The following is a 25,365-nucleotide window of genomic DNA, read 5'->3' on the forward strand; positions in this document are numbered from 1 at the left end:
TACGATACCAATATAACCAACACTAAGGTGTGTAAGTAATGAATAGAAACAGCGACGGGCACATTCGCTCCATCAGAAAACAACGGTAATGCACACGCATGCACACAGGTGCACACAACATAAAATAAATTTGGGACCACAAAGAAAATATTGGTTCTTTTCGACTCAAATTTCAACTTGCCAACTTCTTCAATACACAATTGGGAAGCCGAAATTTCATCCAATCAATAGAAGCAAATAAAAGTTCGTACAAATAAACATTTGATCATTTATGATCATTTAAGGGAGGAAGAGGTGTGCAGGGTGCAGGGGAGAAAGGTGGAGACAAAACTTGCTATTTAGACACAGGAAGAAATTACGGGCTGCTGCTCGGTGGTCACTGCCCTCACCACCATCTGGGGCTCTTTGACCTTGATCCTTACCGATGTAGTTGACAGATGGGGCCCCTCTCACCCAGTGGGTTTCGAGCTTGGCTGCCGCAGCTGGCACTCACTGACCTCACTATGCGCCAGGCACTCTGCTAAGCACTTTACCTGAGTCAGCCTTGCAAGGGAGGTGCTATCAGCGTCCTCACTTTACAGGTGAGGAAACCGAGAATCCAATACGTTTATGACGGCCACAGCACACACAGGCAAAAGGCGACAAGCCTAGATTGACAAGGAGGCATTCAGACTCCAGAGGCTTAACTCTGGAGGATGGAATTTTCCTAGCAGAGCCTTCATTTCCCATAACTTCTCATCAAAGGTGGAGCAGTTCTTTTAGAAAATGTCCTCTAGTCAATGAAGATTTTACTCCCATGAGTTTAGCGGCAGCATCTAAACAACTCCAAGCCTGCCTGACTAGCAGTGGAAACGAAAGGAAAGAAAGACAATGAAATGTAAAGAAAGCCAAGGAAAATAGGAAAATAAAGTGAGTAACTTGGTAGGTGACAAACACACTGCCTGCAAATGCCATTTTGAAGATTCTTTCAAAATGACCAAACCCAGGAACTTACGCAGTCCGTGGCATTCACATCAACGCCAGCATTGAGCAACGTTCGGACGAGAGCCTCATTCTGCTTGGTCTTTGACACCTGTTAGAAACAGCAAGTACAGAAGAGGTCCATTGACGAAATTTTCTCCATCTTATGTCTATTCTACTCAACAGGATTGATTTTAATCCCAACACCTCTATGCGTCTGTACATCTTCCTTAAAATTTCCCCCCCTCCCCTCCCCCTCCAATATCAGTCAGATAAAGCCTGGGTTCTCAGAGTGTGGTCCTGGGATAGCAGCATCAGCACCTGGGAAATTGGAAATGTGAATTCAGTGGCCCCATGCCAGACCTCCCTTCTTGGCCTGGTAAATCCATCTGTAATATCCCAGCCCAAGCCTCTCTTCTTCCAGGAGGCTTTCCCTGACCTACCGGCTCAGTGAAATCTCTCTCTTCTGGCAGAAGATCACCTCCCTGTACCACCTACTTCATAGTAATTTTACATGCGTCTCTGTGGTTATTTCATTAACGACCCATTCTTCACTACTCTTTCGCATGAGGACAAGGACTACACCTGTTTGCTTCCCCCCTGCATCCCTCCCACCCAGCAGTGTGTGCACGGAGTAGGTCCACGGTAAGTATGTGCTGAATGATGGAACAAAGGAATGAAATAAATGAGTCTCCTCAGAAATCCACGTTTCCTGGGGCATGTGGGTGGCACATCGGTTAAGCTTCTGCCTTCAGCTCAGGGCGTGATCCTGGCGTTATGGGATCGAGCCCCACATCAGGCTCCTCCACTATGAGCCTGCTTCTTCCTCTCCCACTCCCCCTGCTTGTGTTCCCTCTCTCGCTGGCTGTCTCTGTCTCTGTCTCTATTTAATAAATAATTAAAATCTTAAAAAAAAAAAAAAGAAAAGAAAGAAAGAAAGAAATCCACGTTTCCTGCCCAGTCCCCTGAGATTCTGACCACAGGACAGTTTGAGCATCCCCCCCCACACACATCCCATTGCTTTAGGGAGCACAGCTCTTGGGGAACAGGGGGTCAAGTCCTGAAGGTCAGCCCCTTTGCTGTGCAGGAAGCCCCACCCACTTTCTTCCTTTCTTTTTAATTCCCTCCCTGGTCAACACCGAAACTGCCTGTCTCCTCCTACCTTTCTCTGAAGTAATACAGTCCTTTCTGGTCCCTTCCTCGAAAACGTCCTCCCCTGGCACTTGCACCTTGTGCATCACAAGTGTGCAGTTCCATGCCCCATGAATAAGTAGGATAAATGCACAATCAGAGGCAGTTATTCATTACAATCAGTATTTTTGCCAAAGCCTCCAGTTTTAAACCTCCAACTGTCTTAGGAAGCAGGGTTGTGTGTCAACAAATTCTGAACGAGCCTTGAGTCTTGCTCATCACCCTTGTGATCATTTTGGAAATGAATGGCAGACCCCTCGCCCGCCCCAAAACTGCAAATACATCAATGCTCTGTACTAAATACGCAGTTAATTTTTCAAGAACTTCTCCAGTACATAAGCAGATGATGTGTTTATCAGTGGCTTGTGTTTTCTTTTTCCCATAAATCCAAGCATCAAAAATTGTCATTATCATATTTAATTAGAGTTCCTCAAATTCTATGACATTTAAATACCCGAGGAGGTAATTACACTTCCAACTGGCAGGCTGTTCTGGAACCTCTGGTGGCAAAAGTAACCAATGTCCATGGTCTGTTAGCTATGGAGAGAGGGGAGCCTGGTCATTTAATTGGATTCAGTGACACATCTGCTGAGTCATCTCTCAACGATGGAACCGGACACCAGGGAACCAATGAGTCAGTGCAAAGCTGTCGCTCCATTTGGAAAAAACAAAAATAACCACCTCCAGCTTCATCATCTACTCAAAAAATGACTGCGTTCCCCCCCCCCCAACTACATCTTTCGTTATTCAGCTCTGTCAACGCGAAAGGTTGGCTAAATTCTCTATAAAAATATTCTGTGTTTGTCAACTTCTGGCTGCAAATCTCTTAGGATCTGTTTTTAACTCGAGACAGGGCGGGTCCAGAAAAATCAGAAACTCAAAGATGTGTACAAAGACACAAGCTCTTTTGATGTAAAAGGAGAAAAGAAGTGGCAGGGGAATATTTCCTTAATATTCGGGATTTTATGCTTTCTTCAGATGATTCTTCATCAAGATTAATTTCTTTTTCTAAATAAACATCGCACAGATGAACCTAGTTGGCTGCCTTTCTTCTCACTTTCTTTCAATCACATTGCCTGTGGATGTTGGAAATGCTATTTTTAGAATACGACCCGGGAGCTTATTCTGTTACTGTTTCCCTGCATCTGACTGGCCTGCAACACTGGCAGAGTCATGCTGTTGCTGTCCTCCCCGTGTACCCTTTGATCACACCCGTGTTACTCACCATGAGGAAATACCCAATAAGCAGAACGGGCATTAAGAGGATAATGAGTAGGTAATCGAAGAAGGTAAATTTTTTCTTCACGGCATAATGCAAGCAGTTTCTCTCTTTCTGAAAATTAAGAAAAGCATTCTTTATTAATATTTGTCTCAAATTCCATATCTTCAGATTGCCATATCACAAAGTTTCGTTTGTGGGTGGGGTGCCGGCCGGCTCAGTCGGTAGAGCATGAGACCTTTGATCTCAGCGTCGTGAGAGTTCAAGCCCCATGTTGGGCAGCAGAGCTCACTTAAAAATAAGAAAACAAAAGACTACATTAAAAAAAAAGAAGAAGAAGGTGAGTTTGTGCTTTTTATTTTTATGGTACCCATGGCAACTCCTTCTGTGGAGTGTGTCTGATTAATAAGGCCACTTCCCCACTGATGGGAATGTCAAGCACAGTATAGTCCAAAAATTGTCAGGGTGCCTGAGTGGCTTAGCCAATTAAGCAACCAACTCTTGGTTTTGGCTCTGGTCATGATCTCAGGGTTGTGGGATTGGGGCTCCGTGGGAAGTCTCCTTGAGATTCCCTCTCTCTCTCTCTCCTTCTGCCCCTGCCCCCACTCACACACGCTGTCTCTCTCTCTCAAAAATCTATAAATAAATATTTTTTTAAAAAAGATGGATTCTCACACGCATGTTAGTTTTTTTTGGGAAAAATACATTGAGATATAAACATAGGACTGAATTCAGTGTGAAAAGCTATCATTATCCCTGACTCATCTATGGTAGATGATTATTCATTTTGTGGTTTGTTTATGGGAAAATCTTAATCACATGGCATATTTTCCCTGTTCTTACATGCATACACACAGTGCTGGAAGAATGGAAATAAGTCAGTTTAATTCTTCAAATATGTGACAATTTATCAGGTGATAGACTTAAGCTTCTGGGGAGGGGATATCAAGCCTCAGGGCCTCATAATCAAACAAAGCTAGACAGAAACAAGCACAATAAATGTAATGCAAAACAGGCCGTGATAATTGGGATACCGATCAAATCAATGCAGAGAGAGAGAAAGCCAGAGAGGAAAGAGAGGTTAATTTCCAGTTGGGGGAGGAGCTTTTCTTAAATAAGAATACTTTTTGTTTTTTTAATATCAAGGTATATATGTTCTCTGTAAAAATTTTGTAAACTAAACAAGGGTATAATGACAGGATTTAAAATCACCCATTATCAGCCCAGAAATAATTGTTAACATTTTGGCGGTATTGTCTTCCAGTCTTTTAAAATGCATTATGCAGGGGCGCCTGGGTGGCTCAGTCGGTGAAGTGCCTGCCTTCAGCTCAGGTTATGATCCTGGGGTCCTGGGATCCAGCCCCGCACTGGGCTCCTTACTCAGTGGGGGTTCTGTTTCTGCCTCTCCCTCTGCTCCTCCCCCTGCTTGTGCTTTCTCTCTCTGTCAAATTAATAAATAAAATATTTCTAAAAAATAAAATAAAATGCATTATAAGGAATTATAAAATGTAGAATCATGCTGCATATGCAAAATCATACCCTCTTTTTCTTTTCACATTTAGAATTTGTGCATTTTCCATGCCATTTAAAACTTAAAAATATGACTGTAACAGCTGCATGACTTTCTATTGAATAAAGCTATTCTGATTTATTTGACCAAACCCTACCTATTGGACATTTCAAGATTTTAACTTTTTACACTGTCTGGACATCCTCATTCATAAAGCTTTGTCAACATTTCCAAATTTGTCCTTAGCAAAAGTTTCTAAAAGTATAATTGCTGACATGAAAGGTCTGAATGCTTCTCATATTGTGTTGCTAAATTGTGCTCGGATAAAATCTTAATGATTTAAACTTCCTTCCTGATCAACACTCGGTTTCCTGTTTTAATCCTGGTCATCTTGACAGGCCAAAAAAAAAAAGTATTTTTATGTTTTAATTTAATTTGGTTTCCATAGAATTGATGTTCTCTATTAGGGGTGTGTGTGTGTGTGTGTGTGTGTGTGTGTGTGTGTGTGAATTGCCAGCAGAACTGTGTGTTTTATTTTGAGGCCTTTGTGTATTTAGTACTTCTGAAAATAAGTCCTAAACATACATTTAAGAAATGAGAAGGCACTGGTTAAATTATTAATGTGCCAAGATTACTATTTGGGAAAAATTAAGAAGATTAAACATTTAAAAACAATTAAAAATATTTTAAAAATAGAAAATGTAAGCCAAACCCTTCTTGTGATAAAATCTCTATTTTTCTAAAGTATCTCCCAAGTCCTTTCCAAGATGTTCATGATACCAGAGGATCCCAGCAGGCTGACTCAGCTTCACAGCCTTCACAGCCCCATCCCTGTGTTGACCAACATCTCCTGCCAGCAGCTTCCAGGTGAGCACGTCTCCAGACAGAGGTTGTGAACCCACAGACATCGCCCACTCACCGCGAGCGCACACACCTGGTTCGTCGGCTGTGAGTTAGGGAGAGCCTGTCATATGCCACTAAGCTGCCATCTGTGAGATCCAGTGCAGGCCTGACTTGCTTTTGAGCCCAACCAAGCGAAAAAAACAGTAAGTACAAGCAAGAAGGTCCGAGAGCGATCCATTTTCTGGGAATATGTTATTGCTCCAAACAAGCTGGTCTTGAAACTGACTCAGAAGGGGCAAGGGGGGCCCTACAGGCTGCTTTTCCTCACTGAGTGTATGTGAGTGGGAACAGGACACTCATAATTATTACCAGTAATGACTTTTTATATTTATTCAGTGCACTTTAAATGCTGCTTGTTGCTATGAGGCAGACAATCGACGTTCGAAGGCGTTCTGAAAGGATGCTCCTGGCAACACATGTATTCTGCTCTTCCTTGATTCTAAAGATTCCATCGTCTAACACTGCATCCTGAGTACAATCTTTATGCCTTTCTGCGTGGCTTCAAGGAGACTCTAGTTCATGAGCTTGTTTGTCCTCGACAAATGTCTCACTAGCATTCTTCAATCCTATAAGCAAACTGTGGGATCTTCTGGAGAACATTGACCCAGTAGGTAAAAATCTAATGACCTAACACCAGCAGGTCAATATTTTTTTCCAGAAATCTTTCCCATTACTTCTGTGATAATGAGGAGGAAGAGCAGGGAGAGGGAAGCGGGAAGGCAGGGAACCGCATGGAGAGGAAGAGGAAAAGAAAGGAAGAAGCTGTCACTAGTCAAATGAGTGAACCATTACCATTCTTTTCAGAAGTATGAGGATATAATTAACCACAAAACATGCCTGCTGATTGAACTGTGATTTATTGGCTTTTTAGCCTTATAGAATAGCATCTGTCTGTCCCTCTAAAGTAAGGCAAAAAAAAAAAAAGTTGGTATCAGGAGCTAAGAGCAACAAGAGAATGGCATTCACTACTTCCATTGCTGTGGGGAGAAAGGATTACCATGGTCAATGACTCTCTCCACTCATGTGTAATGGCCTCACCCGGTTTTTGAGGTTCACATCAGCATTTCTTTTTAAAAGGAAGGAAACGATTCTCAGGTGTCCTCGCCTACAAGCACAGATCAGGGGAGTGTCTCCATTAAAGCCATCTCGCACGTTGATACAGGCGCTGTCTTCTCTCACCCACCGCCACACTTGACCCAAGTCGTTCTGGTAGGCCGCCTGGCAGATGGGCTGAGAGGGGAAACACAAAAGCAGATTTTGCAATATGGCTATAACGAAACCCCCCGTAAGAGAGAAATCCTCACCTAGTCACTTAAAGCTCCAGTGTTTCCAAATTGGAATATATTGCTTTGTAGATGAGGTCTTTGGTCTCCATTGTGCCTAGGCTTAAATCTAAGCCTAAGTCCATGAGGAAGTCCTTACCTGTTCCCAGATTGCTCGGCATACGGATGTATTACTGAAGGAGGGAATACCCGGAAGCAAAACATTGCCGATCCAGGTCAGGGAGGAAACTGTGTGGTGTGCGGGTGGAGAGATGGCCCCTGTCAGAAAGGCAGGATAGGCCTATGGAAGGGATTTAGGGCAGCCCTAAGTGATAGGACCCTCTGTACTCAAGGAACCCAGTGCAGTGGAAAACACCTATATTAGACAAATAATGTATAAATAACAAGTTAGTTAACTCCGTTCGACGCTTTTTATTTTGGAAGTGTTAGAAGGAGCTGTGCAAAGCACGATGGGAGCTTACCAGCAGGACCAAAGCCGACCTCCTCTTGCCCACTTTGCCCCTCTTCTGGACCTCTCTTCTGTGTTCAATTCCTCATGTCCGGCTCCTTCCATCTGGGCCCCTGTCCTCACGGCTCCGTCCGCACAAACCCTTTTCCCCTCTCTGCCGACCTGGCTCCATGCCATCACTTAATGTTTGCTTTATCAAGTCTTTTTTTTTCATGTATACATGTATGATTTATTTATTTTTTCCATAATAATATTTTATTATACTATGTTAGTCACCATACAGTACATCCCTGGTTTTTGATGTAATGTTCGATGATTCATCAGTTGCGTATAACACCCAGTGCACCATGCAATATGTGCCCTCCTTACTACCCATCACCAGTTTATCCCATTCCCCCACCCCCCTCCCCTCTGAGGCCTTTCCTGAGGTCAGTGCAGCTTTGCCGCCACTGGATAACTGTCATTCCTTTCTTACTGATTTAGAATCGCGGGTCGCACAGATGGGGAGGGGTTGCGGTAGCAGCGAGTGAGGGGAGGCGTCGAAGTTCAGGTTGTCAGTGCCCGGCGGACAGAGGCTACATCATGCCAGTCATCACTGGAATTCACTGGAGTTGTATCTCCAGTACTAACACAACACCGGCACACGGTAGGCAAATACTGAATATTCTCAGACTGATTTTAATTAGAAAGTTAAAAAAAAAAAATGAAAACAAAACCAAGGCACGTAGAATAATACAGAGCACAGAGATGGGGCTCAATCTATGGAAATGATTGTTCCTGCTGATTCGATCAAGTCAGACTCTCCTGGGTGCCAGGCACAGTTGCAGGGGGACAGGGAGGAGGATAAAACGCATTACTCTTGAGCCCGTGAAATGTATTACCAGCTGGGAATATAGTGTGCATATGCACGTGCACACACACACACACTTAACAATAGGAAAAGTTAAGGAAGCATAGAGTCGGGTTAATCAGCACCAGCTGAGGCCGACCTCAGTGAGGACGCTGAGGGGTCCATTTGCTAATCAGGTCATAGTCTAACATTGCCAAATATCACAATCAGAGAGCTTTTAAAAGTAAGGTGCTTTTACACCCAAGGCCCTACTCATGAAAGCAACATCCTAAAGGGCAGTCAGCTCAGTAGCTCATAAGAGGGGAACTTCTGTACCCCAAAAGGAAATGAGGGTGATACAAGGGTCCGAAATGCAGTAGAAATGCACAATTACACAAATTACTTCTCTACTACCCTGAAGTCATCCCTTGACCAGACCTTGTCACCAGTTGGGGTCAGCGGCGTCCCCAGGGCTTCTGTCTGGCTGACACAGAAGCGACCAGAGCAGTCGGAAGGAGGACTATCTGCTATCCGCAAACTGGCTCGTCATCATGGTTCTGCTACTGTCCCCTGGTGACCGGGAACAAATCTCTTCCCCTCATGTGTCTCTATGTCCTCAGTCATTAAACAAAGGAATAAAGCAAAGGTTGTTTTATGTTGTCACATCCTGTGACTGTCACACTCTGATCCTCAAGTTTCTCCCCAACCAATGCATCTTCCACATCAACTGTAAGGTCAAGTCATTGTCCTTGAAAAAAAAAAAGATTTTATTTATTTTAGAGAAAGAAAGAGAGAGAGCAAGCGAGCATGCGCAAGCAGGGAGAAAGGCAAAGGGGGAGGGAGAGAAAGAATCCCAGGCAGAGCCTAATGCAGGGCTCAATCCCACAACCTTGAGATCATGACCTGAGCTGAAATCAAGCTGGATACTTGACCAACTGAGCCACCCAGGCGCCTTAGAGGGGTAGTCCCTTTAAAGCACTAATACTGCTCAAAAACTTTCTGGGAGATGCCCTTATCTTAGCAGGGATGTCCTGTCACGTAAATTGAAATAACAAAACGGAGCTAAATACAGTAGGCAATGTTAAGACACATGCCTCTGAGTGCTTCCTTAATCCCACTCAAGTGATCGTACTTAACATATCAATCCTATGTTATCTTTTAATCTTTCCTAGGCTTTCTATTTCCTGTATGTGCAAAGTAAAGTGTCCCCCTGGTTCAGTTAGACCACAAGTGGCGGGTTGCAGGAATTGAGTGAACCCCAGGAAAGGTTCTATGCTGTTGAGAACTCCCAGTGTCCACCAGGGGGCAGCTCAGGGTCATGAAAGCACTGACAGGGACTGAAGGGAAGTCCAACAGAAAGCTAGGGCCCTGAAAGAGGAAGAGGCTGTCCACTTGGGTTGAGGGAAGAGTTATTATGAATTCTGTTGACCTCTGAAGCTTCTGGAACTTGGGGGAACTCTCAGTGAAGAGGAAACCAGTGGACAACCTGGGAAATCGTCGTGATGGTTCTATCCCTTAGTACTCTTCTGTCCATCCTCACGGCCAAAGTCCTAATTCAGATCTTGTCATTCTCACCAGGGCTGCTGCAGAACCACCAGCTGACTGGCCTTGCTTCTCCCTGTCTTGCCCTAACAGCCCCCAGGTCATCCACCAAAAGCAACAGCTTCGTGTCACCTCCCTACTGAAATCTTTGGTCACTTGGTGACCAATGGGGTTAGGATGTGGTCCTTGAGCTGACACGATTCTTCAGATCTCACGAATCCTGTCTTTCCAACTTCAGCTCGTACCACTGCCTTATCTGTACCCTTGATCTAAGTAAATAAAGGCATTGGGACACCTGAGTGGCTCAGTCAGTTAAGTGTCTGACTCTCAGTTTTGGCTGATCTCAGGGTTGTGGAATCGAGCCCTACGTTGAGCTAGGCACTGAACATGGAGTCTGCTTGGGTTTCTCTCTCTCCCTCTCCCTCTGCTTCTCCCCCTACTTGTGCATGTGTGCTCTCTCTCTCTCTCTCTAATAATTAAATAAAATCTTTAAGTAAATAAAGGCACGGGTATTACTAACAACTTGCTCCCCCACTATATTGAAAGCTACGTGAGGGTAGGTATTGTGTCTGTGCTTGTACATTCTCTCCCCAGCATCCAGCACATAGGTGACACAAAGTAGGCATTCAGTGTTTATTTGGTGAGTAAGTAAGTGTATGAATAAATTATAAGATGAGGTAACTTTTATTGAGTCCCTCGGTTAGTTCATTTAACCCTCACACAACCGTCCCAGCTAAATAGTATTATTACACCCATTTTGTATCAGTGAAACTGAGGGAGGTTGTCTTTCTTACCCATAGTCGTCTCCTAACTGGCAGTGCTAGGAATGAAATCAAGGGGAATGACTGCAGCATGGACCCATTCTGGCTCTCATTACCGCAGGCCGTCTGAAAAACAGCCTTCACAGTGTCTTCTGGCTAAAGTCTTTGCATTTGAGATTATTTTTGGTTCCACTCATACCCTAATCAAGCTACAGTCTACATGCTCAGGACACTGGTCAGTCCTCTTCCCCCCTTGGGCTGCTGGTGTCCAAGCCTCCCTGCTTATGTACCCAGATTCTTCTCCAGTCTGACCTAGATGTACCGACACCTGCAAAGAGGTAAAAGACTAGAGGGCAGAGAGGTTGCAGGAGAAACCAGAAAAAGATACAGCCCAGGTGCAGAGAAGGAAGAGTTTCGAGAAGAAAGATGGACTTACGGGAATGAAGTGTAAGGACAGGTTCTGGATCTGATCATGAACGAACATCGATGTTCATAGAGTGATGGGCAGAAGGCAGACCACAGGGCCCTGAGCACACAGTCTATGAGGAATCAGACGATGTGACTGGAGAGGAATTGTGGCGGGTTGGGTTGTGAAAGCCCAGACCGAGCTAGCGGTGCACAGAGGGAGGCAGCAGGTCCATCCCAAGTGCTGGTGTCAAGGGGTCATAAATACAGGCTCTGGAAGCAGACCCTCTGGGCTCCAATCTCAATGCCACCACATACAGTAGTGTTATTGGGACAACTTACTTAAACTCTCTGTGCTTAATTCCCTTCTGCATTTAATAATCACAACTTCTTGGGGCACCTGGGTGGCTCAGTCCATCGAGCATCTGACTTTCGATTTCCGTTCAGGTCACAATCTCAGGGTTGAGAGATCGAGCCCTGCGTCGAGCTCTGTGCTACGTGTAGCGTCTGCTTCACGTTCTCTCTCCCTCTGCACCCATCCATCATGCACGTGCAGACGCGCTCTCTCTCTCAAAAAGAAAATTAAAATTAAAAAAAAAAATGACATCTTCTTGGGGCACCTGGGTGGCTCAGTCGTAAAGCGTCTGCCTTCAGCTCTGGGTGTGATCCCAGGGTCCTGGGATCGAGCCTCACATGGGGCTCCCTGCTCCACTGGGAGCCTGCCTCTCCCCCTCCCACTCCCCCTGCTTGTGTTCCGTCTCTTGCTGGCTGTCTATCAAATAAATAAATAAAATCTTTTAAAAAACCCACATCTTCTTTATCAGGTCACAGAAATGTGACTGCACAGTGAAGCACTTAGCTCAGATCAGACCCATAAGAATAAACCCTCTATTAAGGTCAGCTTCTCTTACAATTCTTAAAAAAAAACATAAGGCACCAGGGAAGATGGGCAGAGGTCATGAAAGAGAATGAAGAGCTGGCGAGATACAGAGCAACAGTGGAAGCGTTGACCGTCCCAAACAGGATGACAGTCCCGGCTCTGATCAAAGCAAAGGAGGGAAAGCAGGTGGTTGGGATAGAAAGAACCTCACGTGGAAGGAACTTCACACCGGCTGAAACTTTTGCCTGAAAGTCTGAGGTTTGATCTTCAGGCTTTATGCCAATATGGATCTATCGTAAATAGAGAGGCAGGCGTAGAGAGATGAACTCAAGAAGCCACCATTACGTTTAAACAGACAAACGGGTTAATAACAGGGAGACAGGTTTGAGACGAGGAGGGAAGAGGCTCTGGAGCACGGTGGGGACGATTCGGGGCAGCCATCATGAAAGCGCTGCAGGACAGGAACACAAACAGGACACTGCTTGACACATCGGGTTGTAGAAACCCAGTAAGAAGCTTCGGTGGGCTAAGGCGACAAGATAGGCTCGTGGTTTTCTTCAGTCAGGGAAAGGTGGAGAAGGTAAGGGGGCAAAGAGCAAAGGTTAGGAAGTAGGTCTGTCTGGCAAGGCATTGGGAGGGGCACCTCATCTTGGGATTCAGACCGAATGGACAACACATGGGAAGCAGGTGGAGCTGGACAGATGTGCAAACGGAGAGGGACAAGCAGATAGAAACACAAAGGAGGACTAGAAGCAGTGTCAGCACGTGTGGTCTCGTGGGAAATGGGTCCAGTTATGGAGTTAGGAGTGGAGGCAGAGGCACCAAATCCTAAACATTGCAGACGGAACATGGTCCCGATGAGAGGTCACGGGCCATCATGTTGGGTTGATTGGAGCAGAGGCAGACAGAGGTCCAGAAAGGAAAGGGAAGGCTTGTGAATGTTGAGGTCACTGCGGATGACCCCCGGGGAACAGAATGAAAGGGGACATTGTGCTCAGGAATCAAGGAAGGTAGAAGTGCATCTTGGAAGATGGTGGGTGGAAGTGGGAAAACAGAGAAAGGGACACAAGCAAAGACTTCAAGCCGTGGTCACAGAACAACACCAGAAGGGTACCCAGGTGGCTTAGTCGGGTAAGTGTCTGCTTCCGGCTCAGGTCACGATCTCAGGGTCAGCAGATCTCAGGATCTCCCTGCTCAGCAAGGAGCCTGCTTCTCCCTCTCCCTCTGCCTGCAGCTCCCCCTGCTTGTGCGCTCTCTCTCACACTCTCTCTTTCTCAAAAAAATAAATAAAATCTTTTAAAAAATTAAAAATAAAAAAAATAAAGAAAACAACAATGCTGAACAAGAAAGAAGTAGATGGAAGTCGAGACACCATGAGACTTCAGTGGAGACGCAGGGGAAGGTGGTGGGGAGGAGATTGAAGACAAGGCAGATTTACCAAAAGTGTGTGCGAGTCCACGTCGACTAGCCTGTGGATGGGGCCCCCTAGAGTTGTGCTCTGTGCAGCCTGAAAGACTAAGGCACAGGGTGAAGGGAGCACACTAATAAACCGACTTGCCTCTCCAGTCTCATCTGTTCCTCTCGTCTGTGCTCACAGCACTCCAGCAATTTCAGGAGCATGCTCCGTCCATTTCTGTCTTCTGTCTTTGCGCCTGCCTGGGAGCTGTACGGCTGCACGACGGGTCCCTCAAAGCCCGGTTCACGGTTCGTGTCCAAGAAACCTCCTTGATCCATCCTACATACAGCAAGGACCACTGTTCCTCCTGCTGCTCACTGGCCTTTTTTCTGTGCCTTAAGTGCGGTATCTCTATCAGATTATTGCCTTGATGTGAGAACCAACTCAATAGTTCAGCTCAGTGGTTCTCAACCCGGCTAAGTATCAGAGCTCTTTTAAAGTACAGACTCTGCCCCACTACTAGCCAGCCGAATTCGAATCTCGCGAGGAGGGTATAGCAAGTAAGGCAGGGCATTAGAATTGTTTAAAAGTCCCCTGGCTGTGACTGAGGCACAGACAGGGTTGAGAACCACTGCAAGGGTAAAAGGAAGGAGCCCCCATAATAGAAGTCAAGCCAGAATGAAACCCTGCGACCCTTACAGTAACACGAGGTGAGGAACATCAGAAACCCTGGAAACTTGGAACATCAGGAATAACTCTGTGCCCTTTAGGCTTCCCGTGTGCCTGGCTTTAAAAATACCCCCCAACTTGGTGCCAGAACCCCACCCCTGTCCCACTGTGTATCTCACTTTCCCAGGCCCTAAAATTTAAGAAGAGTCTCTCAGTAATGCATGACACATTCAGCGTGTGGATGATCAACTAGAATATTCTGTAGATATTATTTAACGTGATCACATCTGGGGCGTCTGCGTGGCTCAGTCGGTGGACACCTTCTTCGGCTCGGGTCATGATCTCAGGGTCCTGGGATTGAGTCCCACATCAGGCTCCGTGCTCAGTGGGGAGTCGGCTTCTCCTTCTCCCTCATTCCCTCCCCCTGCTTGTGTGCTGTCTCTCTCTCTCATATAAACAAATAAAATCTTTAAAAAAATAAAGTAAAGAAAAGAAATATCCAAGCTGCTTGCACCATTGCGGATGTCACCAAGAGCCAGACATCCCTCCAACCCCACTTTCACTGCGGCTTCTTCTAAAGAGTAATGAATGCAACTTACTCCCAGTCTAAGGAAAGATTGCGTGGAACTCTGCGTGAACGTCAGACGGCTTGGTGGGTTGCTCCTTAGCCATCCTTGTACTGAAGCTCTGGCCCTATAAAATGTTTCCTAACAACTTCTGGGAAGGGTTTGTGCTTTTTGAAGCAAAATGATTCAGGTAATTCTGGTGCACTCATGAAAAGTCTTCTCAGAAAACAAAAGAAGATACGTTCTTCCTCTTCACATTAAGCAATCCTAGGGAACACTATCAAAGGTTTCATTTTCTTTGTACAATTAATCGCAGGCTGTTCTTTCTGATGATTCATTTTGTCATATACTGGGATTTGGAAATTTCTTAGTAACTTCTTTCTTCCAGGTCAATTAAAAGGCACGAGGATTTTTTTTCCCTAAAGATTGTCTTAGGCCCATTTAGCCTTTGTAGAACGTGAAGGAAGGTTTCAGAAGTGGTTGGATCGTGAGGGATAGTAGCAATGAGGAGAGATGGAAGCAGAGCACACGGTCCCCTGGTTTGTGTTCTTTCTCCTACAAGGCCTGCTTGAGAGTTTGTTGCCTGCACCGCCGGGAGGTCAGAGGAGGCTCACTGCTGACTTCAGACCCTAGAAGCCCTGAGGTCAGTGATGGCGACCAGGAGAGAGCAAGAAAACCTTTCCCTCATGAGGAGGAGAAAGGGTGTGTTCTAGCTGCCAGGATGGAGCAGATCAGAAACCCAGACACCTCCCTGGCACCGGAGACCACCAAACAGGTGAGTGCAGAGCCCGAAGGAGGCAGGAACATCACCCTCACAGCCTCCTGGACGCCCAGACCTTCCATCAAACAATGGCTACCCAAGGGTGAGGAGGACCAAGCTAGAATTACTAGAGCCTGGGTGATACTAAGAAGCAGAAAAACCTTTAGTCAGCTTTATGAGCCTCTCAATTCTGTACAGACAGTGCACCTTGTTCTGCACCTTGTTGCCTGCACCTGGACGAGCTGCTGTCACCAGCACACCTTCAGTCACACCACTCCGTCCGTCATTCCAATAGGCTCAACTGTCCATGCTTCCAATACTCCACACATCCGTCCCCTCTGTCTGGGATTCTCTCCCCGAGCTTCCCAAGACTGGTGTTTATTCCTCAGAGCTGTTTCATTATCACTACCTAAGAGGAGCCCTTCAGGTCAAAGACCATACGTGCACCCCCTCCCCCCTTTATATACTCTCTTCATCCTGATGCTTCCTCGATGTCACTTTTCATTATTTATACTTCTTTTGTTCATGTGTCTATTCATTTTTTTAAACTGGTAGCTCCAAGAGGTCAGGGTCCACTTTTCCTTACTTATCACCACCTACCAGGAGCCAGCATGTGCCTGGAATGTAGTGTGTGATCAACAAATATTGTTGATTCAATAAATGGATGAGTCAATGAATGAAGAAATATTTACAAGTTTTTGGTCCTGGTTTCTGTTCCTACATTCAAGTTATCATTTCCTTTTAGAAATGTGACTTAGTACATTGTTGTTTATAAAAACACTTGTATAAGGAAAGAATTAAGAAACCAATTAGAGTAGTGCTTTTTTTTGAATACACAGTGCCAATACTAGGGGTTCAACACACAAAGTAGAGAGAGCTGGTAAGACTGTGAAGGAGCTATTTTGTTTCCATTTTGTTCCTACCTTTCCTTTTCTCATATCACGGAATGACACCATGCTAAACCTGATCTCACCCTGCTCTCCTTTTATAGATAAAAGTCCCACAGGGTTCCCAGTATGGTCAGTATTAAATTCTACGTTTTCTTGACTTTCAGTCCAATGGCTTCCCATTGCCCACAACTCTCTTCCTGTCTCCCTGGGTTCTCCCTCTCAACTCTACCAGCTCTCCCCCAAAGCCCTGTTTGACCTGCATTGCTCTCTGTGGACATGATACTTCAATACAATCTTTCTCCTCTTTGTCAGGTGGCTGGCTGACAAATAGGCTCGTGCCCAAAAGATTGATGTTAACGGTGGTGGTGGTGGTGGTGGTGGTGGTGTGTGTGTGTGTGTGTGTGTGTGTATGTGTGTGTATGTGTGTGTGTGTGTTCCTCTGCTCATAGATCAGCTTATCGTTAGACCTTCCCAGGTTTAAAGGGATATACCATGCTGATATGATTTTCAAGATATTTCTTTCAAGCCTTTTCCCAAGCTGATAGTGTCAAGAGTCTACAGAAGATTCCACAGCTCTCTTAAGCATGAATTCCTGACCTCTTTGAGTTGAGTTCTTACACATTTTCCTTCTTTCCAATTTCTGTAGTACTTTGCAGGGCAGGAGTAGAAGGTAGCTCTCTGGAACCTGGATTCAGTGTTCCCTCCTCTTTTCCCTCTGAGAAACAGGCAACAGCGTAACCTAGTGGGGAAGAGCACTGGCAGAAAGCAGGGTGGTTAAGACCAACTCATTCATGGAGGATGGTGTCCCTATTGAGAAATCAAGTAGACCAAGAACTTTGGCCTGCTCCTCAGTGGCGTAAGCGTAATTTCCTCGAGTAGACAAACACAAGTCTGCTCTTGCAGCCCCTCGTTGCTAGCCAGGAAGTACTTTCAGCTGCATAACTCCGGGCAAGTCACTTTAACTCTCTTTGCCTCAGTTTGTTCATTTGTAAAATAAAGATAATAATAGTGATTCTCTTACATGATTGCTGTAAGTATTAAATCAGTTCATACACACGAAGTGCTTAGAACATGACCACATAAATAACAAGCCCTAATTAAATGTTTGCTGTGATTGTAAATAGTGTGAACAAGTATGTTTGATAAGGGCTTACATGAGTCAGCCCTGTTTAAGAGCCCACCTTCCCTAGCAGGGTGTAATTATTCCAATCTAGGTTCTCTTACTGAGCTCTAAACACATCCTCTGTTGCAGCTGTTAGGACAAACCTGGGAATGCTTCCTCATGCTCTCCTCCTTTCTTAAAAGTATATTGGAAACATCCTAAATGCCAACTGATGGACGAATGGATGAAGGTGTGGCATACACACACAATGGAATATTTTTCAGCCATAAAAAAAGAATGAAACCTTGTCGTTTGCAACATGGATGGACCTTGAGGGCATTATGATAACCGAAATAAGTCTGACACAGAACGGTGGATATACGATCTCACTCATATGTGGAATCTAAACAAAGTCAAAAGCAGCAAAATAAAAATAACACAAACAAAAAATCCAGTGCATGAGAATAGATTGGCCATTGCCTGGGGTGGTGGTGGGGAGATGGAATGTGCTAAATTGGTGAAAGGAGTCAAAAGTTACGAATTTCCAGTTTAAAATGAACAAATCACGGGGAGGTAATGCACAGCATGGTGACTAGACTTAAAACTGTACGGTGTATTTGGAAGTAGCTAAGAGAGTAGATCTTGAAAGTTCTCATCACAAGAAAAAAATGTGTAACTATCTGTGGCAGTGGATATTAGCTGAACTTCCTGTGGTGATCACTTTGCAGTGCAGACAAATATGGAGTCATTGTGCTATACATTTGAAACTAAATGATGTTAGGTCAATTATTCCTCTCTCTCTTTCTATATATATATAGAGAAAGATAGAGAGAGAACACATATATATGTATATGTATATACAGAATATACACCTGTATGTAAGTATATACTATATGTATATACAAAATATACCTCTGGCATAATAATTATTTTGAGCTGAAGTCAACTGAGAAGAAGCAGATACAAGGAAAGTGCTCTGCCTTCCTCCTATTTAGCTAAAAGCATGACATAAATTTGTGAAGGGGATTCCTCTCCCCTCTCTGCCAGGAAGGACAAAAGTCACCCTTGTCAGCCCAGAGAAGTCACTGAAGGAATTGTAGCCTTCGTCTTCCATTAGCGCCACCACATATTTGTCTTCCACAGTTTGCCACCCTAGAAACTCAAAGTCCTTCTCGTGTGTCTGATCACTTCTCTGAAAATGTGTGGTCCTTTTGTTGAGATGCTTTAAGACCCCGAGTTCTAACCACCCCTGTGAGTTACTCATCACTGGGTATTCCCATGCATATGCATGATGCCCATGCTGATAAGAAAAAGAAACTTCTGTTTCTGTTTTCTTTTTCTTTTGTTAATATTTCAGTTATCAGTCAAATTTTCAGGGCCCCAGCCAATCAACCCAAGAGGAATAGAGGGACAAAGAATTTTTCCCTCCCCTACAGCTCTAAGGAAAAAATGACAAGCCTACATACCCAATCTAGAAGAGCTTCCCACACTCAAAGTGGGAAGTTGAACTTCACTGAAAGTTTTTTTTTTTTTTAAATACGTGTCTTGATGAAGAGCACACTTATCGTGATGAGCATTGAATAATGTAGAGAATTGTCAAATCACTATATTGTACACCAGAAGCTAATATAACATTGTACGTTAACTATACTGGAATTAAACATTTTAAAAGGTACTTTGAGGCAGTCTAGGACCAAGAAATGGGGCAGGACTGGCTGGCTCTTGCCTGTTCTTAATTTAGTGGTTCCTGTTCTTTATACTTAGGCAACACAGAGCCGTTGGCGGAGGGCAGAAGAGAGACTTACTCCAGAGCGGCTCAACTTCTATAAAATCAGAGAAGGGAGAATCTCACAGAAGGTCCACCCCAGACCTTCTGCATCAGGACACCAGAGGGTAAGACTAAGCTTTTTTCTTCTTTTTTTTCCCCCATTCACAGGTAACTCCCACACGCAGCTACAGTTGCAGCAAGCAAGCTAAGCTTTTTTTTCTGATCTGAAAGGACCCACTTCTCTTCAGCACTAACATCCATTGCTCAAACCAGATTATCCCAGTCCTCGGCATGGAACAACAGTGTTAGGCAAGGTATCAAGAAGGTGGTATCTGGGGATATTGAGTACCTTCAAAACTTGGGCAGAATTGGTGCAGCTCTAGAACCCATTGCCCTGGGCACCATCACTCTCTCAACCAAAAATGTGACGTGTCTAAAGCCAGCACACAAACCAGAGTCCTTGCAGCAGAGCTCAGTGAGAGCTCCCACAGACTAGCTGAGTATCTCCCGGGATCAGCCGCTGGGGGGTAACAAGACGGCAGAGTAAACACCTCCATTCCACTGACAGCATCCTCGACACAGCTGACGCTGGGGAAGATTTAGCGCTTACTCCTGAAACAAACCTGCCACCAGGCTAGTCTTACCAATGCCTTTACTATCCTCCATGGTGGCTACTTTTACCTTAAGGAAAAAAAAAAGGTGATATCAATGGGGAATTCTGCAAGTTGAGAAACTATTTGCCAAAATGGTATATAACTATCTTCTTTCTGGAAATGGCGGACTTCCCAGGGGCTCATGTGTTTCACATCGCTGGCACTAGAGTTACTGGGCAAGTGTGCACAATCAGGTGGAAGGGCCTAGAATCCACTTCCACTTGTGATAAGGAGTGGCATAGCCAAAACATCTATTTCAACACTACCTTAGGCTACCTTTGGTTGAATATTAATTATGGGCTTTCAATAATTACCTGTGAGCTTCTAGGTGTGTTAGGGGCTTTTAGGGGTGTGTGTATGCATGTGTGTTTGCATATGTGTGGTTGTTGAATTTGTTTTTAAATATGAGATTAAATTCCAAGTTGCTTTGTCCTCCATATATTTGAAAAGTGAAACATTGATTCCACTTCTGGGGATATTCTCATTGATACTGAAGGGGTTCAGAGTAAGTCTCCCCAAAATATGTCACTTTGGCACGTGAACTCTTTTGAGCTAGAGGCAATCAAGATCCAGCAGGCTCAAGAGAAACTCTTCCCTTCCCTGAACTATCGAGAAGGAGTTAAATCAGGGGTCTCTCCCAGAATGAGAGTTTCTACCAGAGATAAATTTTATCTGAGTGACCCCGTGTAGAGCAGGGCATACATCTCATTGTCAAACATCTGCTCTTCTTTTTGCCTGTGAATTGGCCTCCTCTCTGTTGAATCCTGAGCTCCTGTTCTGTGCCTTCCCTGAGGATGGCATATGCACCTCATTTTACGTTTCTGTCTTTGAACTCTCATGTTCCGACGGTTCCCCTACGTACACAATTAAATTTGATTTTCTCCTGTTAATCTGTCTCAGGTCAATGTAGTTCTTAGACAAGCCAGAAGAAATTCTGGAAGAGTAGAGGAAACTTTTCTTTTCCCCAACAATACTTAAAAACAATTCAACATATCTTACCTCGCGTTGACTTGACTCAACTACTTGCCAAACCAACACCCAATCAACAAACAGGTGCACTGCGCAGGCAGAGACTTTTCTTTTTTTTTCTTTTTTTTTTACATAATTATTCTCAGGACCTGGATTGCAACCCGGCTATTCAAAGTGCGGTCCGTGGACCAACAACATTAGCATCAGGAAGTGGAAATGCAAAATCTTCAGCCCCCAAGACCTACAGAATAAAAATCTGCGGTTGAACCAGAGAGTAGGTGATCTGTACTCACATTAAAATTTGAAAAGCCCTCGCCTTAGAGCAGTGTTTCTCTCCCATGGGGGGTAAACTGATCACCCATGGGAGAATCACCTGGGACGCTCCCCTAAAAGCTAAGTTTCTCGACCCCACCACAGACTGAGTGAAACGGACTGGCTGGGCTGGCAGTTCTTGACTTTGCATTAAACAAGTTCTGTCTTTTAGGTTCCTCAAACTCGGACAATCTAAAGTTTGAGAAACACCAGAGCAGTAGCATTTTAGAATACTGTGTGTATTGTCAGTTTCCTATATATGATCTCTCACCAAACTGACGTCACTGAGCGAGACATAGCTAGGATTTTAAACTAATCAAAGAGTACATTGACTATAGAAAGACACACACACACACAAACACACAACAGGCATTAGAAATAATTGCAAATAAAGAGAAACTGCATTTTATATTAAAATATTCGTATTAAAATATGAGGAGAAGAACCACCCAAGGAGGTTCTGTTGAGCATTTGTAATGAAATGCAGAATAACCGGTTAATTGTGTTAGAGAGGAAAGGGAGTAAATTGTGATTAATAACATCGTTACACCTCTTATACTCCTGTGTATACGTTACTTGTACTCCTTTGAAACATTATTACAAATTTATTTGATTCTAATAGGTTACTTTCAATACAGGGGAAAACATTTTTTGTATTCATCAGATGTGAAAAGAAAAAACTCAAAGTATCAAAAACATATTCTGCATTTATCCCTCTTCTGTACAGGGATCATCTTTATTTATTATTGCTGGTAGTGAATTTCCTTTCAAATACCAAGCTGAAAGGTGTCGCTCTGTCTGTGTGTTTCCATTAAAGAGCCAGTCTACTTTTGTATGTTTAGAGAATCCAGTTGGGTACAATTTTCACTTTTCCTCTGAAAGCTTGACATCAGAAAACATGACTCCATTAATTCCGTTTTCATAAGCTCCTGCAAGATCCAAATTACCCCCACAAACATCTGGACATCGTGACATATATATCGTATTGCTCTCTACGTTGATGAAGGTAGAGTTTTAGAATTGCAAAATAATTTGCCTTAAAATATTAAATATATCAAAAAGATTAATACACAGCACTTTGTTTTGCTTAACACTCTCACGGAAAGCTAAACAAGAAAAGGACACACTTTAACAGGAACAGGAAATTACATCTGAGAAGCAAGAGCAATTTTCAACACCTTTGGAATCTTACTTCCAGAATGGGCACATACCTCAGAGTATAGGATCCCCATGCTGGTCCTTCGCAGATTTGCGTCACCTTTACCACTTCTTGAATCTTCTGGAAGTATTTCTGTTTAACATAAAATCCTTCCCAGCCAAGAGAAAAGTCCCTAGAAGCTGAGGCGGGGGGCTCGTCCTTTCTTCCCAGGCTTGTGGAATGCTCTTCCAACAGCACAGGCAGCAACACACCTTCTAGAGAACCCAGCCCAATGAGACACAGGCATTGGTTTACAGCCTAATGACCCCAGTGCGCGTCATCTAATGTTACAACCCCGAGGAACCGGTTTCTGAGTCACATTCCCTCTGCCAGTAGTGACATGTGGAAAGAAGGGAGCAAAGTCAAGGGGAAAGGGAAGTTCTCAGCCTTGCAGGAAGGACTCCGGGTTCAAAATAGGGGACTGTATTTAAGGCATTTCCTAATTGAAATCTGGATTTCAGTGGCTATTGAGAAAGGCTAGGGATGAGCAAACTCACTTGTTAGAACCATGTGTATCTGCCACGGGCTTGACTTTCATGAAAAATAATCCACAAGGGGCGCCTGAGCGGCTCAGTCAGTTAAGCGGCCCACTCCTGATTAAGGCTCAGGGCATGATCTCAGGGTCCTGAGCCCACCGTCGGGCTCCACACTCAGCACAGAGTCTGCTCAAGATCGTTTCCCTCTCACTTTCCCTCTGTCTCCCCACCCTCCTCAAAAGAAAAGAGGGGGGAAAAAAAAAGAATCTTCAAAACTGTCACTATGGATTATTTGCTATCTTTAAGCTTGGATAAAGTTATTTGTTTTTCCTTGATGGTCCTAATCAATAGAAACAAATTAAAGTAATAAATTAAGTAATAGATGAAGTTTTAAAGCTATATTATTGTAGATACATAAATGTGTTCACTTCCAAGGGCATTTCGAATAAAGCTTGAGCAATTCAAACCGAAAAAACTAAAATTTTTGAAGAATCAGTCCCATTTACATCCTAGTCAATTAAATTATCTTTAAACGTTTAAGTTACACTTATAGTATTACTATATTTCATTTTCTTTAATAAGCACTTCAATTTGGAACCTAACAAGTAATATTTTCCAGCTAAATGGTCTTGTAAATCTAATAAACATATTAGCATAATAAATATTAAGGTGTCTTAAAAATTCTAATACAGCTTATAAATTCAGCCAGATTATTTTATAATATTCAGTTTTAACACTGTAAGTCTGAAATCAGTTGCCCCATTACATATTTTAAGTGGAATCACCAGGCCACTTGGTCAAACATGGTAATATACCAAATCTCTTCAACACTCTAAATACTTCATATAATAAATATAAACCCAACCATTCACACGCTGCCCCTGAACACAATCATAGCAAAGTGTGGGAATTTCCCAGAATTAGAAAATCCATACACACCCATAAAAGAACCAGTTTCAACCATCCCAAGCAAACTGATGTGATTCTTCCACTCACTGAAGGCTCTTGGGTGGCCAAGAAGGAGGGGCCAGGATCCAAGACCTGAGCCTACGTATATTCAGGGAGCTTCTTCCTACTCCACTGATGGACATAATGAGCTATTTTCATAAGTTTTATAACAAGGATCACATACTTTACCTTGCACTTGGCTTTCGGACCAACCTCCCTGGAGTTTAAGAGTTAACTAACTCTCCTGTGGAAGATGGAAGTCTGCAGAACCCACCAGTTGCAGCTGACTTTCCTTTTGGCTTGTTTTGATTTTGCATGTCTTAAAACGCTTAAGACATTGAAGTGTCTTTCCCTGACGTAAACATTAATGGTTTTTCCCTTGGGTACTTCACGCTCTTATGCAAGACCTCTGTAACCCCTTCTAGCTTCTTTTGCAACCTCTTTTAACTAATTGGTGTGGCCAGAGCTCCTCACTCTCCCTACCTCTCTGCTAAGGCTGTTGCCAGCTTCCTTCTCCAAGCTCCTTCCTCCCTGACTGACCTCCAGAGGATTCTTTAACTTCCTGTCAGGACCGAAACTCACCTAATTGGATTCTGCATCTCTCCCTTGACTTCGTCTTGAGGGGTAGCAAAATACACCACCCTAAAATATGCCTCTCTGACATAAGGATTGTTTTGATGTGGTTGTTTTTGAAAACCTTCAGACACACAAGAGAATCTCTGACAACAGAGCACAAGTTACCTTTTTGTAAAGGACATTTACATATATAAAAGAAATTTCCCATTTATAAAGGTGTCTCCCCCAGGAAGGAGAGGCTGACTCTAAATCTGCATTGGAGATTAATTCTCCAATTAACGGAGAAGGCAAGGACTTAAATCTGCAGGACAATTGACGCCATTTACTGTGCTTTTCCTGGTAGCATCTCCATAACTGCCCCTCCCCCAACATCTTCCTTTCTCTTCAGCTGGAGATGATATTTAAGGTGTTGGTTTGGACTCTATCAAGGGGTTTTACTCAGTTTTCCTGGATCTCCTGTGGGTACACATGAGGTACACACATTATTAAACTTCGGTTGGTTTTTCTCTTGTTAATCTGTCTTTTATGACAGGGGATTCTCAGCCACAGAACCTAGAAGGGTAGAGAAAAGATTCTTGTTCCTCCCCTACAATCTGTTTCTAAAGGCACAATACTCATTATAATTATAGAAGAGGAACTGTTCGGTGTGGGGTTCACTCTGAAAAATAAACCAATAAAAAAGCAATTGACTCATTGCAATTGGTTAAAAACACTGCAGGCCAGTGATTTGCCCCCGGGTAGGGCTGCCATGTTTAGCAAATAAAAATACAAATGTTTAGTTAAATTTGAATTTTAGATAAATTTCTGAAATACCGCAGGGGGAATGCTTCTATTAAGCAATTATGTTGTTTAACTGAAAATTAAACAGGCATCTGGGGGGCAGGGTCGCAGTCGTGGAAGCTTCTGCCTTCAGCTCAGGTCATGATCCCAGGGCCCTGGAATCCAGCCCTGAGTCTGGCNGGTCGCAGTCGTGGAAGCTTCTGCCTTCAGCTCAGGTCATGATCCCAGGGCCCTGGAATCCAGCCCTGAGTCTGGCTCCCTGCTCAGCGGGAAGTCTGCTTCTCCCTGCACACCTCCCACCCCCACGTGTTCTTGCACTCTTGCTCTCTCTCTCCCCCTCGCAAATAATAAATAAATAAATAAATAAATAA

General features: G+C 44.0%; 1 protein-coding gene across 5 annotated transcripts in view; it reads right to left on the reverse strand.

Moving 5' to 3' along the window:
- ANKRD22 (ankyrin repeat domain 22) overlaps positions 1-25,365 on the reverse strand; it is a 57,962-nt gene that overhangs the window by 2,376 nt on the left and 30,221 nt on the right. For 2 of the 5 annotated variants that reach the window (XM_011218624.3, XM_034662400.1), the window contains 4 exons: positions 22,228-22,429; positions 6,822-7,013; positions 3,377-3,484; positions 995-1,072 (listed from right to left, as the gene is read on the reverse strand). In XM_011218624.3, the coding sequence (XP_011216926.1) occupies positions 995-1,072; positions 3,377-3,484; positions 6,822-7,013; positions 22,228-22,248 (399 nt within the window). In that variant the 5' untranslated portion in view covers positions 22,249-22,429. Of the gene's footprint in view, positions 1-994; positions 1,073-3,376; positions 3,485-6,821; positions 7,014-16,809; positions 16,968-22,227; positions 22,430-23,827; positions 25,119-25,365 lie in introns of those variants that run through there. The other 3 variants (XM_019794273.2, XM_034662399.1, XM_034662398.1) reach the window with 3 other exon arrangements.

The sequence above is a fragment of the Ailuropoda melanoleuca genome, chromosome 6 (assembly GCF_002007445.2).
Source record: "Ailuropoda melanoleuca isolate Jingjing chromosome 6, ASM200744v2, whole genome shotgun sequence".
NCBI classification, from domain to species: domain Eukaryota; kingdom Metazoa; phylum Chordata; class Mammalia; order Carnivora; family Ursidae; genus Ailuropoda; species Ailuropoda melanoleuca.